Source organism: Castor canadensis, chromosome X (genome assembly GCF_047511655.1).
Source record: "Castor canadensis chromosome X, mCasCan1.hap1v2, whole genome shotgun sequence".
Lineage (NCBI taxonomy): Eukaryota > Metazoa > Chordata > Mammalia > Rodentia > Castoridae > Castor > Castor canadensis.
The window spans coordinates 104,912,555-104,930,226 of record NC_133405.1 but is presented as its reverse complement, the minus strand read 5'-3'; the positions used below and the strand labels follow the sequence as shown (position 1 = coordinate 104,930,226).

At 38.0% G+C, this 17,672-nt stretch overlaps 2 protein-coding genes across 20 annotated transcripts in view; one reads left to right on the top strand and one right to left on the bottom strand.

Moving 5' to 3' along the window:
• Nucleotides 1-17,672, bottom strand: part of Cask (calcium/calmodulin dependent serine protein kinase) — a 363,381-nt gene that overhangs the window by 107,995 nt on the left and 237,714 nt on the right. For all 16 annotated transcript variants that reach the window (XM_074063735.1, XM_074063734.1, XM_074063740.1 and 13 more), the window contains exon 6: nucleotides 897-999. In XM_074063735.1, the coding sequence (XP_073919836.1) occupies nucleotides 897-999 (103 nt within the window). The remainder of the gene's footprint in view (nucleotides 1-896; nucleotides 1,000-17,672) is intronic.
• Gpr34 (G protein-coupled receptor 34) lies at nucleotides 7,600-16,000 on the top strand. Of its 4 annotated transcripts, none has more exons than XM_074063753.1 (4): nucleotides 7,600-7,837; nucleotides 8,425-8,515; nucleotides 10,230-10,331; nucleotides 14,250-16,000. In XM_074063753.1, exon 4 carries the CDS (start codon nucleotides 14,341-14,343, stop codon nucleotides 15,463-15,465), a length of 1,125 nt encoding a protein of 374 aa, XP_073919854.1. In that variant the 5' UTR covers nucleotides 7,600-7,837; nucleotides 8,425-8,515; nucleotides 10,230-10,331; nucleotides 14,250-14,340; the 3' UTR covers nucleotides 15,466-16,000. The 4 variants fall into 4 exon arrangements, with proteins under 4 accessions (XP_073919854.1, XP_073919853.1, XP_020016837.1 ...); XM_074063752.1 differs by having other exon boundaries at nucleotides 10,183-10,331; XM_020161248.2 differs by lacking the exon at nucleotides 10,230-10,331 and having other exon boundaries at nucleotides 7,601-7,837.

Here is a 17,672-nt window from a genome sequence, read left to right as displayed (position 1 = left end):
ACTCGAATCTGTAACTAGGATCCACCTTTGTATGCTGGTGAAGAAAGATTCTATTTTAACTTCTTCCTTTTTCCTTTTGGCATAGGAATTTTAAATTATGTTTTGCTTTGGTTAATAATAAAATCAGTCTGCATTCACATCTGATTTGTTCTTCACAAATACAAAGGTTGATGACCTGAATAGGATCTTTGACAAATGGTAAAAGGTAGGAAATTAAAAATTAGCCACAGATGTAAATCTGACAATGTCTAATCCTCACACTCTAGCTTTGACTTTAAAAGCTTCCATGCAAGCCTGGCACTGGTGGCTCATGCCTGTAATCCTAGCTACTCAGGAGGCAGACATCAGGAGGACCACAGTTTGAAGCCTGCACAGGCAAAAATAGTTTGCAAGACCCTATCTTGAAAAACCTTTCACAAAAACAGGGATGGTGGAGTGGCTCAAGGTGAAGGCCCTGAGTTCAAGCCCCAGTAATGCCAAAAAAAAAAAAAAAAAAACAAACTTCCATGTTCCAAGTATCACCTTCTTTGAAAACTGTTTAATCTCTTTATGTAGCACTTCTTCTTTTTTAAGTGTTGGGGATACGAGTCAAAAGACAGGATCTTTTTTTTTTTTTTTTGGGTGCTAGGAATGGAACTCAGGGCCTGTGCACAATAGGCATATGCTCTACCACTGAGCTATACCTTCAGCTACACAGTGTATTCTTAAGAGACTAAAATTCTAGTTATGACTACAGAGTTATTAAATTCAAAACTATCTGATGGTATGTTTGGGGGTGGGTGGAGTAGAATGGGGTATGAAACATTGAGGTTAGGTTAGTATTTATTTTGAAAGTTTTATACCAGCTTCAAAGTGACCAGGATTTTGAAAGAAAAAAATTTAAAAAGTGGTCTTACCTCCAGCTACAAGTCCAGATTCTCCTAATTGAATAGCTACTCCAAAGCCCCCAAGTTTAACAGGTGCTGAGTTTTCTTTTGAGGCGAGGAGAACACAGTGGGGCTGAAAAAAGCAACAAACCAGACAAACAGAAAATAAACCCAAAGATAAGAATTAATTGCAAAGAATAATTCAATTCACACACAACTGCTTAACATGATAATACAGTAATACTTCTAAAAACTTCTGAATTATTTTGGATACTTGACTTTTGTCTTCTCGCTTTTGGCTGATGTCTCCAAAGACTTACCTGCTCTAGTCAATATTTTTCAGGAATTATTTGCTTCCAAGATTAGGTCATGGTGCTAAGAATTACTCAGGAACACCAATACATTTTCTTCCTTTATTAATGCAGTATTTTTTCCTTTGACTGTTAAGGAAAAATATGTTTCACTTCCTGCCACAAGGTGCCTTGAAACTTCTGACTTTCCCTATAAGACCACTAAATCTTGATTCTTAGGGGATGCTGATGGTCTTTTCTTTGTCCACCCTTCCCTATCCTCTTTCTTTTCATTATTCATTCCAACCCTGCATAAGAAGGAATACCAAATGGATGTTCAGATTTAGTGACTTTAATTGAGCTTTATTTCCAGGGAATTCAATCCTCTCCTTGGGCACATCTTATCTCTGGACCTGTCTTTCCTCTCTGTGGGAGTGGGAGGTGAGGAAGGAGAAGGGAGAAAGGAGACTACATGGCCAGCCTCTAGTCCAGGGCAAGACATCCTTTCCAAGGGGTAGCCTGCTTGACCAGGGCTTGCCAAGTACCATATGCTTTGTGGTCACAGTGATAGTTAATTTGTAGGACCCTCTCATCTGCATTTATTTCTTTCTGGAAGTTTGTTGGAGCTGGTGTCAGGAAAGAATTTAATTGTGGGGACTTCTGGTCTCTGCTCAAATACTATATTCTCCAATATGCCTAATGCTACACCTGATCTGCTCTCAAAATATGGACAAGGCTAAAAAAGGCAAGCCTCTTTAGACATGGAAGATGAAAGTACTTTTTATTTTTTCCTATGCTTCCTCATTTATAAATTGATACAATTTTAGGTCAAGTTTAGCTAACATGATGGTTGGTATAAAACAAAACAAAAACAAAAACAAAAACCCTGTGTAATAAAGGAAGCTGGTGTACCCAGACAGATGTTTGATGATGACACACAGAAGTGGGAGGGGTCCTTATTCTGCCCAACGAGAGCATCAGGATTCTACTTTGGAAGCTACTCTTGATGTTCAGTGTAGTTTAAAGGCCTTTACATAGAGTCTAGCACAAAGACAGATGAGTGTGTGAGAGCAAGAGAAAGAGAGAAGAAAGGGAAAGAAGGTACACAAGTGAATAGTGAGAAAACTATGGTATGATCAAGCAGCAAGAAAGTGCATGGGAATTGGGAATATGGCTCAGTAGTAGAGCTCTTGTAACTATTGTATCAGGAGAATGTGTCTGGTTGTCCTTATTTTAGTGATAGGATTTAGCAGTAGTTTCTAATTATTCTAATTTGTTTTGATATAAATCTTTTTTTCTTTTGGCAGTACTGAGATTTGAACTTAGGGCTTTGTGCTTGGTAGGCAGGCACTATACCACTTGAGCCACACCCCAACCTAAGCAATTTAGTGTTGTCTGCCTGACTCCCCATTATGAGATTCACTATCAGCTTTTCACTCAATGACGTTAGCAGCCATTAATGCATAGATCCATAATTTGGGGTTCCAAAATGGAGGTTTCTCTCACCATCTTATATGAAAACTATTAAACATAGAGAAAAATTAAAATAGTTATATAATAAAAAGCTATCTATTCACCACCTAGATTCTACAATTAGCATTTTGCTAAATTTGCTTTTTACTGAATATCAATCTATTCATCACTATCCAGCCATCAATCCACCTTACTTTTTACTACACTTTGGCACACATATTATTAGAATTTAATATTTGTTAAGTTTATTAAGGTAAATTTACACACCATGAAATGCACGAATCTGAAGTATACCATTAGAGAGTTTTGATGAATTACATACATCTGTGTAACCCAAATCACTATCAAGGTAATACCATTATCTCAGAAACCTCCCTCATCTCCTTCCCACTCAAGCTCTGCTGCAGTCCTTCCAGGGCAAACCACTGTTCTGAGGGTTTTTTTTTTTTAACCAGGTTTGTTCTGCCTGTATTAGAGCCTCACTTACACAAAACCATATAACAGGCACTCTTTCCTGTAAGGCTTCTTTCCCTCAGCATAATGTTTCTGAAATTTATCCATTTTCTGCGATCAGCAATTCATTTCTTTTTATTGCTGAGTAAGTATTCCATTGTATGAATATACCGGTTTGTCCATTCTCCTGCAGGTGGACATTTGGGTTGTTTCTTGGTTTTTGATATTATGAATACAGGTTCTATGAACTATTTCCAGAATACCGAGTTGGTTTCTAGGCAACCTCCAAAGGTGACCAACGAAGGTTTTGTTTTGTGTTATTGTAAACTTTATACATTTGATGTGTTTTAATAAATTACCACCCCCTCCATTTTGATGCTTAAACTCTTCCATTTTGACCAGTGGGAGTCTCTTTAAGTTAGCTCTTAGGCTCTTTCTTAAAACTTAGGAAAAGTCTGTTAATACCTTGCTTTCAGGCACAAGGGAATGTCCCAGGCATCTCCCGTCCATTTCCTGCCCCAGGCCTGGCATTAGACATTGCTTCAAGGAGCCCATTTCTTTTTAGTGGGAAGAGGTATTTACATCCACAATGTGGGTACTAGCCATATTATTACTACTCAGTTATCATTGCTCTGACTTTTCAGTAGACAGCTAAAAATACGTACTTTTTAGAAGGAGAAAAATACATTACAAATTCATACCGATGTTTCTTCCTAATCAATTATAGGGTTTTTACTTTGATTTGGCAAGTAATATTGGTACTTAATGATATTAATGTAATTACACTTTTGTTCTGTCCATCAATATGTGTGTAGAGGTTTTAAAATAATAATACTACATCACCCATAAGAAGATTACTTGCTGTTTACAATTTCTTTGTGTTTTTTGTCTTTAGGATATATCCTACTAGGTAAACCCAGTCAAAATACTGTTTTACTACTGAGTAAAGAAAGAATCTATGAGTCTATGTGGATATAAATAAGCAAGGAAATAAATGCATGGGGAAAAAGGAAAAGCTTTTCTTTAAGTAGAAAACCAATTAAATGTAGAAGAAACGCTGGGATTAGAACATCACCAGCTGGTAGTTTTATCATCCTGATTTAGGCAAGAATAATCAAGGATGCTAGCTAGTGGGTAAGTTTGAAGAGAGATGGGATATTTATGTAGTCTCCAAGTATTTCCCCACAGGGTACTTATTAGTTATGAAGGGGAAATAGTAATTTTACAGGGGAGAAGCCTGGAAGACTAGCAAAACTGACATGGCTAGTAACAGGACTAGCTGATCACATGTGTTTTCTGATAAGATGTGCTGAGAGAACTTGGCGACACTGCCAAGGCACCAGGCAGATCTAATCATGAGGAAAAAACTGGATGAAGCTAAACAAAGAGGCTTTCTAGAAAGTAAGTGGCCTGTAGTCTTCAAATACAGTTAAGAAAAACTAAAGAAATATAACAAATAAATGCAATATGTGATCTTGTTGTTATTTTTTCTATAAAGGATATTATTAGGACAATTGAAATTGGAATGCAGTCTGTAGATTACATTCTTTCAATGTAAATGCTCTGATTTTGGTTATTGTACTTTGGCTATATAAAAGAATCCCTTGTTTTTTAGGAAATATAGACACAGATGAATAAACAGATAAGAATGAGAGATCAAGAAGCATACACAAATGTAGAAAAAAATGTTAGCATGGGGTTGACATCTGAGTGAAGGGTATCCAGAATTCTTTGTACTACTCTTGTAACATTTTTAAAGTCTAAAATTATGTACAAAAAAGCTATCCTATTTTAAAAAGTCACTGAAAATAATTCTCCTTGTGCTTTCACTTTGTAATATAGTGAGGTCCATTTGTTTTCATTAGATTTGGTGTTTTAATTATATAAAACATGCCTATAGCTCCAAAGTCAAAACTGTAAAACTAACCGCATTCACAGAGGTCTGGTTTTTGTCCTGCTCCCCTACCTTCAATCATTTTCTCCTCATTGGTAGCTATTTTTTTTAAATCAATTTTTGGTAGGCTATACAAATTAGAAATATTTTAAAGTAAGAAAATCCATACAAAATCCAAAACTTTCACTTACTAATCCTGTAGATGTGGAAGAGGCTCCCCTCTAAGTGCTTCTACTTTCTTAGTGAAATAAACAGCGATCACCAGGTGGGAGGTGGGGAAAGAGAGGGGATGCTGGCAGTTTGAGAAGAATGAAGGTGTAAAAAAGTATTTTTAAAGCACAGGAGAATGAACTGACTAAGTCAATGGCCCTCAAATTTTAGCATCAGAAGCACACAGATTGCTGGGCCCCATCCCCAGAATTCCTGGCTCATAGTTCTGAGATAAGGTCAGCAGCATTCATTTCTGACAAGCTTCAGAGTGATGTTGATGCTACTGGTCTGGGAACCATGTTTTGAGAACCACTGGACTTAGGCTTTGGTTATGAATTTGAAGCAAGACCAATCGGCATGATTGTGTGTTTGTACCCAGAAGTTCTCACTTTAGCTAGTAAGGTTCAGGCCTTGGAGGAGGTGGTGAATTGAATTTCATAGGGTTGGGATTTATATAGAGGATGGTGACATCAGCAACCGAAGGCACCAAAGAAGCATATACTTTTATTTCTTCTTTTCTACTTGTACCTTCACATAAGCAAAAGGCTTATGATACACAAGAAAGTAAGGCAGGAAGGGTGAGTAGAAGAGGATATATAGGAATGAGCTAAAAACACAGAAACAAAGTACAGTTCAGAATGAATAGGAACAAGCTCATATAAAGAACCATGAGAAGATAGTACTCAAATCTGGTGATAGCCTTGCTGATTCAACATTGAGGAAAAAGTGTGGTTATGATATGAGAAAACTAAAGATGTAAAAACACAATTAGTATTTAGGAAAGGAATGGCTTAGGGGTGGGAAAACAGCACACTATACAAAATTATTTATGCTAGATTTAATGAACTAGACCATTACTAGGTAAACACCCCTTCAGTCATAAATAAATCCTGTCAGGATCTTGATGAGATCATGTACGCCTATGGTAATCACAGCATTATTCACAATTGCCAAGAGGAGGAAGCAACCCAAATATCCACTGAGAGATGAATGGATAAAGAAAGTGAAATATACCCATATAGTAAAATAATGCAGCTTTAAAAATGAAGGAAATTCTGTTACATGTTACAACATGGATGAACCTCAAGGAGACTATGCTAAATGAAACAAACCAGTCATAAAGGTCAAATACTATATGACTCCACTCTCAAGAAGTATCTAAAGTAGTCAAAAATCACAGAAATAGAAAGTCATGGTTGCCAAAGGAAGGGTTCAGGGGAGGGAAGATTAGTGTTTAGGTGGGTACAGAGTTTCAGTTTTACAAGATGAAAAGGTTTCAGTGATCTGCAACAATGTGAATGCACTTTTTGTTACAGAACCATACACTTAAAAACGGTTAAGATGGTAAATTCAGTGCTATGTGTTCTTCACCACAGTAAGGAAAAAAATACTGCCAGACCAATATAGTAATTACCTTCTTTCCCAGAGGTTCTAAGGGGGAAGTAAGAGGTGCAAAATAAAGATATTGTCCCATGTATTATACTCATAACAACTAAAAGCCCTGGACAATATGATGTTCAAAAGAGTATAACCAGAAATAATTAGAATGTTAGCTAAAGCCCCGTGAGTTAAATACAGTTTGGTTAAACAAAGCTGCAGGATAACAATTATGGGGAGATAAAAGCTAACTCTTTATTCTAAATGACAAGAAAAAAAGGGAAATGACACCAAAGTGCTGGAGCAGTTGTTATGTAGATGAACAGATAGTGGTTAACTACTAGACTAGTAATGAAAACTGCAAAATCTCATCATTATTTTCCTTAAAATATAGGAGATTGTTTTAGTTTGCTCAAGTGACTTTATTATTGTGATAAAAAGGGGGGCATACCATCAGAAATCTCATCTAGTTCTAAAACGATAAACTTGTTTTAGAAAATAAATTCAAGGTCTTAAAGAAACATATGAAAATACACTAAGATCATGTAGAGATCAAATAACTTTTTGTTTGTTTTTGAGACAGGGTCTTGCTATGGAACTCAGGTTGGCTTGAAACTCACTATGTAGCCCAGGCTGTCCTTCACTTTGCAATTCTTCTGCCTCCACCTCCTGAGTGTTGAGAAAATAGGCATGCTGGTGCATGCACACCCAGCTACACCAACTAAAACTGAAACAAAATTAAAGAGTAAAAGATTCATTTCTAATACCAACATAATCAGTATAGGAAGGCCATTTCATGAGAATAACAATTCCTAAAATGAATCCAGAAAGAAGCAGAAATTCAATGCTTGTGCATAGAATCCAGATAGCATATTATGCATAATTTCTTGGGAAAGACAGAAAATGCTTATTTCTACTTATAATTCATAACTTTTTTTAAAGTTTAGAGGATGAAGGAAACTTTCTCCAGTTTTCAAGTTGCAATAAAGATGATGTAATTTCCTGAAGTTAAATGTTGATAGAGCTTGAAGTCACTGCATGGTGGTGAGAACTTTTAATATCCTCATACGGAGCCCAAGGGTTGTCACATTGAAAAAAGAGAGAAAAGGGGAAAAAGAAACCTTACTGCCACATGTGAATATAAAAAAGAAGAAAACCTGACCAATTGCACCACGACCGGATGGAAGAGCCCAGCTGACACAGCCCAGCTGACAGCACAGCAGAGTCTAGGGAAGCTTGGGTTTTACTCTTTTGACTGCAGGAAAGCCTGAACTGTAAGTATTCATTGATTTTCTAACTATATAAATGAGCCTCTGTTTTAGTTAAAATTCAATTATCTGAGCATTCAAAGTGAAACCGATTCATGTTGACAAGCTACTCTGATACCAGCAATTCTTTGCTTTTAGAGCTTCTGAGTACTTGCTTGAATGACACCTCTGCCTGGATTTCAAATGAGACTGTCTTTTTAGGACACCTAGTCACATCATTTATACTGCATTTGTAGAATGCAGATCTACTTGAATCAAATAAAGGTTATTTTCAGATTCTGTAAATTTTAATTCTAATGTGCTATAAATTATCTATAACTTCTTGACGTTGTCTCTTTGTTTTAAATTATAGTATTTTCTTTATTATATTATTACTATTTTGTGGTAATTACTAGACTAATTAAATTTTAAGCTTGGTGTTTCAGAAGTAAACAAGGGGAATGAGAGAAAAGGGAAAAATATACCTTCATAAATTTAAATAACTCAAATTAAAGAAAATCTGGCACCATTTGTTTATAACAAAAACTTAGTATACTACTAATAGTATTATTTCCAAAGTAATATGCTTTCAATTTTTGTTCTGGATGCAACAGGTAATGCACTGTTGAAAGCAAGGCCTGAATAGATTCAGTCATTATCAAGTCAAATTAAATATGGTGAAAGGTTGCTACCATTATCAAATAGGTATGTATTTCAACTTAGCAATAAATTATATAAACCTACCCAAATTGCATTTTTAAAGCTTCTGCTTATTTAGAGCCACTAGGGGGGATAAACTGGGTGGGGAAGGGTGGTGGCCATGGTGGGAGAGGGGGATGGGATCCAAGGTTGCAAACTTAGAACAGGATTGGCCAAGTAACAAATACTATTTGCTATTAGAAAACTATTGCAACCATTTCAATACAGCAACACGGGCCACAAGTAAGGCCTCCTTGGAAATTAGCCCACTATGTGAACACAGTGGTTGGCTTCTCATGTTCATTGGCAAATTCTTAACACACCAAACAAGTAGTTTGTGAAATATCAATAAATGGCCTTAGTGACAGTGAGTGAGTGACACTGTAATGTGCCAACTGACTTTAAAGGAGAAAAAGAAAGTCAGAGACTTAAGTTCAAAACAGAATCTAGTTTGTTCATTGGTTAATAAATAATTGAATGCTAGCATCTGATACTTTGATATGCTACTCTACGATTGAAACAAATGAAATGCTTTTGTTTTATTCTCTTTAAGCTTGAGACTAAGAAAATCCAGAAAGGTTTACGAGAGGTCTCGTTCAACTATTATTTATTTATTTTACTTGCATATGAGAGCTGAGGCAAATGGTTTTAGGACACATTGTTTGTGCTAGCAGCTTTCTAGAAACATCTTGATTACAGTTATCTGGTCTAGATGTAAATTTGAGAAGATCTGCTCTAGTAGATGTGCTGAAAATTCTATTGAGTGACTTGTGATTCTATAAACTTTGGATTCATTTACTTACTATAATGGACACAATGAATGAAAAGATTAGTAATTTTTGAAGAAGCATAGCTAGATAGCATAATCTCTTCTTAAAATTGCTAAGGTGGATAATGTTAAAGGGATCCTGCCAAAATACTACTGACAACTCAACATTAATAAGGAAATGGCCATCAGATGTGATAAGAAGGAATGAGGTTTGGTGAAGAGGACCATGAGCTCTCAGAGTCAGATATGAGTCCCAACTTGGGCCCTGCCATTGCAGAGCTGTGTGGCTGTGGGTAAAAATCGTAACCTGTTTACCTTTTATCACCTCACACAGTTATTGTATAAAGATTATGGAAATGACATAATGTACTTAACACAGTGTCAGGTACACAGCTAAGTGCTAAATAAATATTAGTGAATGGTTCGGCTGTTTAGCTCAAGGGTTCCATTCTGACAGTCCATTAGCCTCTCCCAGGAGCTTTAAAAGGCAACCAGTAACTGAAGCCCATTCTAGACTAACTTCATGAGAACACCTGGGGAAAGAGTCAGGCAATAGTATCTTTAAAAAGCCTTCAAGGAGGAGAGGGGCGTGGCTCAAGTGGTGAAGTATCTGCCTAGCAAGCACAAGACTTTGAGTTCAAACCCCAGTACCACCAAAAAAAAAAAAAAAAAAAAAGCCTTCAAAGGGATTGTTATATGCAGCCAGAACTGACTGCCATGGAGAACTCATTCTGCAGAGAGCCCCAATGGTGGTAGCCTTGAAAATCTCCAGTGGTAAGATCCTTACTGCCTCCCAGATAGACTATTGTTCCTTACAAGGAGGCAACATCTGCTCTGCAATTTCTTTCACTGGTCCTTGCTCTGCTCTTTGAAGACAAGGGGAAGCCCTCTTTTTCCTCTGCAGAATAAGGTGCCCATTTCCTTCCACTTGCTTCTGTGACGTCACTTCAGCTCCTGGTCTCCCATTTGGTCCTTGGCCTTTTCTATGTGTGCTGCTGAGGATGAGGAAAGACAGCATTCCACGAAGACTCGATCAACTTGGGACAGAACTAGGTCAGCAGTAACAATCTTCATAGGCGATATTGCACATCTGAGAATGCAACTAAAGATGCAGTGCTCTTTGTCACAGCCGTGTCACCCTGCTGACACAGCAAATGTGGTTGTGTTTTTGCTAATGCAGCTGACGCTCTTGCTTCTAGTACTTGAATTTTTTATTTTAAAATCCACGTCTAGAACTTTACATATAATTCTACTAAATTTCCTCTTTCATTCAACAATATTTATTGTGCTAAGTACTTGGTACACAGAGGCTAACAAAACAGGCTTGGCTCTTTTTTTTTTTTGTCTATGCCGGGGGTTTGAACTTGAGGCCTCAGGCTTGTTAGGCAGGCGTTCTACCACTTGAGCCACTCCACCAGCCCACAGACTTGGTTCTTAATGGTAATGATGTTTAAAATTTAGCATGGAAGAAGAAAAAAAAACTACTTACACACAAGTTTTTCAAGTCATGTCATCTATCCGGGCACTCAAAGTCCCATCACTTTTTGTGTCCCAACATCCTTTTACATGAGGATAGAAAGGATGCTTCTTCCTGGGCCTCTGGAGAGCTAGCCTCATAGGCTTCTGTGAGCACACAACACAGGTCCTGCTCCCCAGCAACGCACACTGCATTATCAATTCAGTGATAATTCACTGAATTCAGTCTGCCGCAGTTCCTGGACTTTCCTTTCCTTCAGGATGTCATATCCCAAGAAACATTCCTGTATGTTTCTATAAACCTTGTGAAATCTGCCTTCCTGTAGTTGAGACAGAGGACAGACTAGACACAATTCTTGCTTTCTTTCTTCCTTCCTCCTTGCCCCTCTCACCTTCTCCCTCTACTGTCCTAAAGTCTGGATATAGGCTCTCACCAGGGCTTACAGAACTTCCTCTTCACCAGCCACTTCCTCTTCCTCAGAACTGACACCCTCCCTGCTTTACAAGATTTTTTTTTTTCTTTTATGGTGGTACTGGTGGTTAAACTGAGGCCCTTGTGCTTACTAGGCAGGCACTTTTCTCACTTTACCACTTGAGCCATGGCCCAAGCCCTTTTTTGCTTTAGTTATTTTTAGGGTAGGGTCTTGCTTTTTTATGCCTGGGTTGGCCTGGACCATGATCTTCTTATTTATGTCTCTGCATAGCTGAGATTACAGGCATGAACCACCACATCTAGCTATTAGTTGAAATGGGGTCTCACAAACATTTTCCTGGGCTGGCCTCAAACTGTGATCCTCCTGAGAGTAGATGGGATTACAGGTGTTCAAAGCCAGCTCGGGAATAGTTCTTGAGACCCTATCTCAAAAATACCCAACACAGAAAATGACTTGTGGAGTGGCTCAAGTGATAGAGCATGCCTGCCTCGCAAGCATGAAGTCCTAAGTTCAAACCCCAGTACCACCACCACCAAAAAAAAAAAAAAATTCATTATTGTAATTAAGATTCAGGGTTTGAAGCACAGTCTTACAGAAATGTTTACTGAGAACAGGATCTATCTTACTCACCTTTGTTTTCTAAGCATTACTTACTAAGTGAGAAATATTTACTAAAAGGAAATTAATCAAAAGGCATTTCTTTTTTTTTTCATTTTTCTTTTATTATTCATATGTGCATACAAGGCTTGGTTCCTTTCTCCCCCCTGCCCCCACCCCCTCCCTTACCACCCACTCCGCCCCCTCCCTCTCCCCCCCTCAATACCCAGCAGAAACTATTTTGCCCTTATTTCTAATTTTGTTGTAGAGAGAGTATAAGCAATAATAGGAAGGAACAAGGGTTTTTGCTGGTTGAGATAAGGATAGCTATACAGGGCATTGACTCACATTGATTTCCTGTGCGTGGGTGTTACCTTCTAGGTTAATTCGTTTTGATCTAACCTTTTCTCTAGTACCTGTTCCCCTTTTCCTATTGGCCTCAGTTGCTTTAAGGTATCTGCTTTAGTTTCTCTGCGTTAAGGGCAACAAATGCTAGCTAGTTTTTTAGGTGTCTTACCTATCCTCACCCCTCCCTTGTGTGCTCTCGCTTTTATCATGTGCTCATAGTCCAATCCCCTTGTTGTGTTTGCCCTTGATCTAATGTCCACATATGAGGGAGAACATACGATTTTTGGTTTTTTGGGCCAGGCTAACCTCACTCAGAATGATGTTCTCCAATTCCATCCATTTACCAGCGAATGATAACATTTCGTTCTTCTTCATGGCTGCATAAAATTCCATTGTGTATAGATACCACATTTTCTTAATCCATTCGTCAGTGCTGGGGCATCTTGGCTGTTTCCATAACTTGGCTATTGTGAATAGTGCCGCAATAAACATGGATGTGCAGGTGCCTCTGGAGTAACAGTCTTTTGGGTATATCCCCAAGAGTTGTATTGCTGGATCAAATGGTAGATCGATGTCCAGCTTTTTAAGTAGCCTCCAAATTTTTTTCCAGAGTGGTTGTACTAGTCTACATTCCCACCAACAGTGTTAGAGGGTTCCTTTTTCCCCCGCATCCTCGCCAACACCTGTTGTTGGTGGTGTTGCTGATGATGGCTATTCTAACAGGGGTGAGGTGGAATCTTAGCGTGGTTTTAATTTGCATTTCCTTCAAAAGGCATTTCTAAAGCTAACTTTTTTTTTGGGCAGTGCTGGGGATCAAACCCATGGCCCTTGGACATGCTAGATAAATGCTCTACCACTGAGCTACACCCCTCTGCCCCAAAGCTAACTTTTATCAACATGTGCCAGGATTAAGTTCTTCATACCTGTTTTACATTTTTACAAATGAGAAAACCGAGACTTCAAAAAGATTAAGTTGTTTGTCCTTGATCAGAGAATTCGGTCTGATTGTGAGAATCTTGCTCTGTCTTCCTGTTAGACTTGTTAAGAGGCTGCTGTAGATAAGCAGGGCAGTTACTCTGAGAAAGGAATGTGCTGAGAGCTGGTGGAAGCCTCTCTTTATTTCCTCTGGTCAGTATGACAGGCACTCACACTCGTTCTTCATCGCAGTCAAAAGCCCAGGAAATGTTCAGTAACAAATAGCTCTGGGAACATTGTCTGCTGCTATAGACAAGCAGAGTTCACGCACAATGTCTTAGAAAGTTCTGCCAAGAATTTCAAATTATGCAGCCTAGGGCACATTGCAGTTTCAGTCAGTAACTTTCAAAATCTTGGATTGCACGTCCCATCTCCCATCTGTACGATCACCCCATGCTTCTAGGTCAAGGGTGGCTAAGTGGCTGCTGCCAAGTGACTTGGATTTGTTTGGTCACTTTGTTCTCCTGTGCAGTGTTACAAAGTCTGTGTAAGGAGGCAGGTGCCAGCTCTCTTTGGTCTGTTATGTCAATTGCATGTTCTTGTGGGCAAATGACTAATATCACTACCTTGCTCTTGGGTTGAGAAGGAAGAAATTTAGGATCTCTCCTCTATTCCCACTATGGAATGAGAGCTCACCATAGTTTATCTGTCTTACTTCATGTGGCAACGTATGTCACAGGGAATGAATAGCACATATGAGGGGAAGGGGCAAGGCAGGAAGCTGGGAAGGGCCAGTGGTTGGCCCAGCTCCTTCACGGCTGTAACCATCTTTAGGGAACTTGATGTTCATCTTTGAAAACTATGAGTTGTCATTTCTCTTTGCCCCTATCTCTAGTCCAATCATAACCTCTCTAAGAAAGCCATTTATTTTAATATAATAAATGAGACCAACCCTGGCACATGCCACAGTCATAGGAAAGGTTAGAACAAGACACTGTCTGAGATTCTACTTAAGTCGCTTCTTATTTTGTGATACAGTAAAGCTCCTACGCACATGATGCAGATATCCAAATGGTCCAAAGTAGGATAGCAGTAAGGTTTCTCACAATGTCTAAAAACAAATCATTCATTGTTTATGCTTTGAGCTGAAGTAGGTGTTACTAACATGGCGAATGACTCCATGTTTGGCACTGTGTTATAGGAAAAATCTGAAGACATACGGACTACATACAAGGAAGATGTCATTTAGCAGGCCCTTTTGATCCCCACCAGAGAGAAGTCACGCTGGAACAATGACAACCACTTCAGTTGGCAGCTGGCCCTGCTCCTCCCATGGAATGTACTCTGTAACTAATCACAGTGACCAAGCCCCACAGAACTTCTCAGGAATGCCAAATGGTACTAGCTGTTCCATGGATGAGAAACTTCTATCTACTGTGTTGATGACATTCTACTCTATTATCTTTGTGGTGGGACTGGTCGGAAACACGATCGCCCTCTATGTGTTTCTGGGAATCCACCGCAAAAGAAATTCCATTCAAATTTACCTACTTAACGTGGCCATTGCAGACCTTCTACTCATCTTCTGCCTGCCCTTCCGAATCATGCACCACCTTAATCAAAACAAGTGGATCCTGGGTGTGGTTCTCTGCAAGGTCGTGGGAACGCTATTCTACATGAACATGTACATTAGCATTATTTTGCTTGGATTTATCAGTTTGGATCGCTACATAAAAATAAATCGGTCTATCCAACAACGGAGAACAATAACCACCAAGCAAAGTATTTATGTTTGCTGTATAGTATGGACAGTTGCTCTTACTGGATTTTTAACTATGATTATTTTAACACTTAAGAAAGACGGGCACAATACCACAATGTGTTTCCATTATAGAGATAAGCATAACGCAAAAGGAGAGGCAATTTTTAACATCGTTCTTGTGGTTATGTTCTGGCTAATTTTCCTACTAATAATCCTCTCATATATTAAGATTGGCAAAAATCTACTGAGGATTTCTAAAAAGAGGTCAAAGTTTCCTAATTCTGGTAAATATGCCACCACAGCCCGGAATTCCTTTATTGTACTGATCATTTTTACTATATGCTTTGTCCCCTATCATGCCTTTCGATTAATCTACATTTCTTCACAACTAAATGGATCACCTTGTTACTGGAAGGAAATCGTTCACAAAACCAATGAGATCATGCTGGTCCTTTCATCTTTCAATAGCTGCTTGGATCCGGTCATGTATTTCCTGATGTCCAGTAATATCCGCAAAATAATGTGCCAACTCCTCTTTAGACGATTTCAAGGTGAGGCGAGCAGAAGTGAAAGCACTTCAGAATTTAAGCCAGGCTATTCCCTGCATGATACCTCGATGACAGCTAAAATTCAGTACAGCTCCAAGAGCACCTGAGGTGACTAAAAAGAATCATACAGTCCAGTCTCTTCATTACTCAAAGGTCTAGAAAATGATGAAACAAAGCCTTCACATTTACAAAACTCTGACCTCCTCAAGGCTCTGTTTGTATTTGTGGTATTTCATTTGCTCAAGTGTAAAATAGTTCAAGGCAAAGCAAAGCTTACACTCATCACTGGATTTTAAATCTGTATGTAAAATCGTCTCAAAATATATTGGTAAGCTAATATTCTTAACATAAATTATAAAGTTAAGTGAAATTCAAGGCTTTAACAATGAAATAATTAAAGAAAAATATTACTGCTTCTCAAGTCACTAAAGTAGTTACTAAAATCAAGCACTTGGACTAATTTTAAAAAGTAAGTTTAAAAGTAAAGTGATTTGGGGGACTGTCTTGAAATGTCAAAAATATATATTCATTTGTCATTTAAAAAGCTTGTATAATTTTCCACTGTATTTGTTTATGCCTAAATATCTATTAACAGATGAAATACTAATAAAATTCTAATAAAATGAAATCACTCACTATCAAGCAGTGACTGACAGAATTTACACACTGTACAGTAATAGTTAAATATTGAAGGTAAGAATTTGATAGCTTAGCAAAAGGACTTAAAACTGCACCTTACTTAAAATAGATTTATAAACGATCCAGTCATCTCACCCACACTTTGTGATAGATTTTACTTTTGAAATTAAAGATGTGCATACTTTGTGATCCAGCAAGTCCGGTATGGACATACCTTACAGAATGACTCAAACACATACACAAGAACACATACGTAATGGTGCTCAGTGAACTACTGACCACAATACTAAACAACTGAAAACAACTAACTATGCATCAGAAAAGCATGGAGAAGTAAACAATGGCTTACTCGCAATGTGGAATCTTATACAGCACTTCAACACAATGAATTACATCCTCATTCACCAACACGGGAAATCTCTAAATTAATACTGAGTAAAAGTGAAAACCACAAAAAGTTGCAAAAGGGTATGCACCACATGAAATCATTTATGTAAAATATAAAACATGTAAATGCTATCATATTCTTTATGGATCCATATACATGCATACAATAAAAACATACACCATGCATGGTAATATATTATACAAAACACAGCAGCACACATACCGACTTAAGTTAATGGTTACATCTGGAGAGATGTGACACAATTGTGGCAAAATGTTAACGTTTATTAAATCTGGGTTGTAGGTACTAGGGTATCTGTTATATTAAGTTTTTGGTAAATTTCTGGGTGTTTGAATGATTTCACAATCATAAAGAAAACCTGAAGATTAGAATTAAAAAGCAAACTGAGCATGGTGGTACATCCCTGTAATCCCAGCTACTTGGGAGGTGGAGGCAGGAGGATCATGAGTTCCAGGTCAGCACACACAAAGTTAGGGAAACCTATCTTAAAACAAAACTAAAACAAAAGGGCTGTGGGTGTGGCTTAGGTGGTACAGCACTTGCCTAGCATGTGTGAGGCCCTGAGTTCAATTCCCAGTATTGCCAAAAAGAAAAAAAAAGAACTAGAAGGAGCAAACTGAAATGTTCATATATGTTCAAAATTAATTGGACAGTAAGCTCTAGGATAAAGGAAATCATCATTGACTCCCCAGAGCTTGGGGACATAGGAAATCAATATATATTTGTTGAATGACTGAATGAATGAATGGATGGATGGATGGATGAATAAGATGCGGAGAAAGGAAAGGAAGGGATGCTTAGAAGATAAAACCAACTGGGTCTATTTAGCTTTTTCTTAGTCAGTCTTCGGGATACAGCTGTGTAGAACATTATACAATTGCAATCTGTGGAGGTGTCGTTAGGCAAACCTTCTTAGAAGTTTGGTCACTATTTGTCCAGTTCTCTGGCCATACACAGAACCAGAACGCCATTGACTGAATATGTGAAAGTCCATTATGACAAGCTCTGAGGATCCACCATTTATTTCTGTCACAGAACATGAGATTTATTTTAAAAAACAGACTATTTCCTAAAACTCAAGTTAGGCCACTAGCTGGGAAATCAGAAGTAAAGGGTATGAAGAATTTTGTTAGAGCTGAATCTATTTTAGTGAGATTTGGCTTGCACATGGTTAGTACTAAGTTACCGTATTTCAGTAGGTGCACATGACTGGTTGAATAAAGAATAGGTCAAAGGAGAACCATATTAAAAAAAAGTAATACTTGA

Bases quoted from the DNA above. Each gene is read 5' to 3' on its own strand.
- Gpr34 (XM_074063753.1), top strand. From the start codon at position 14,341: ATGACAACCACTTCAGTTGGCAGCTGGCCCTGCTCCTCCCATGGAATG.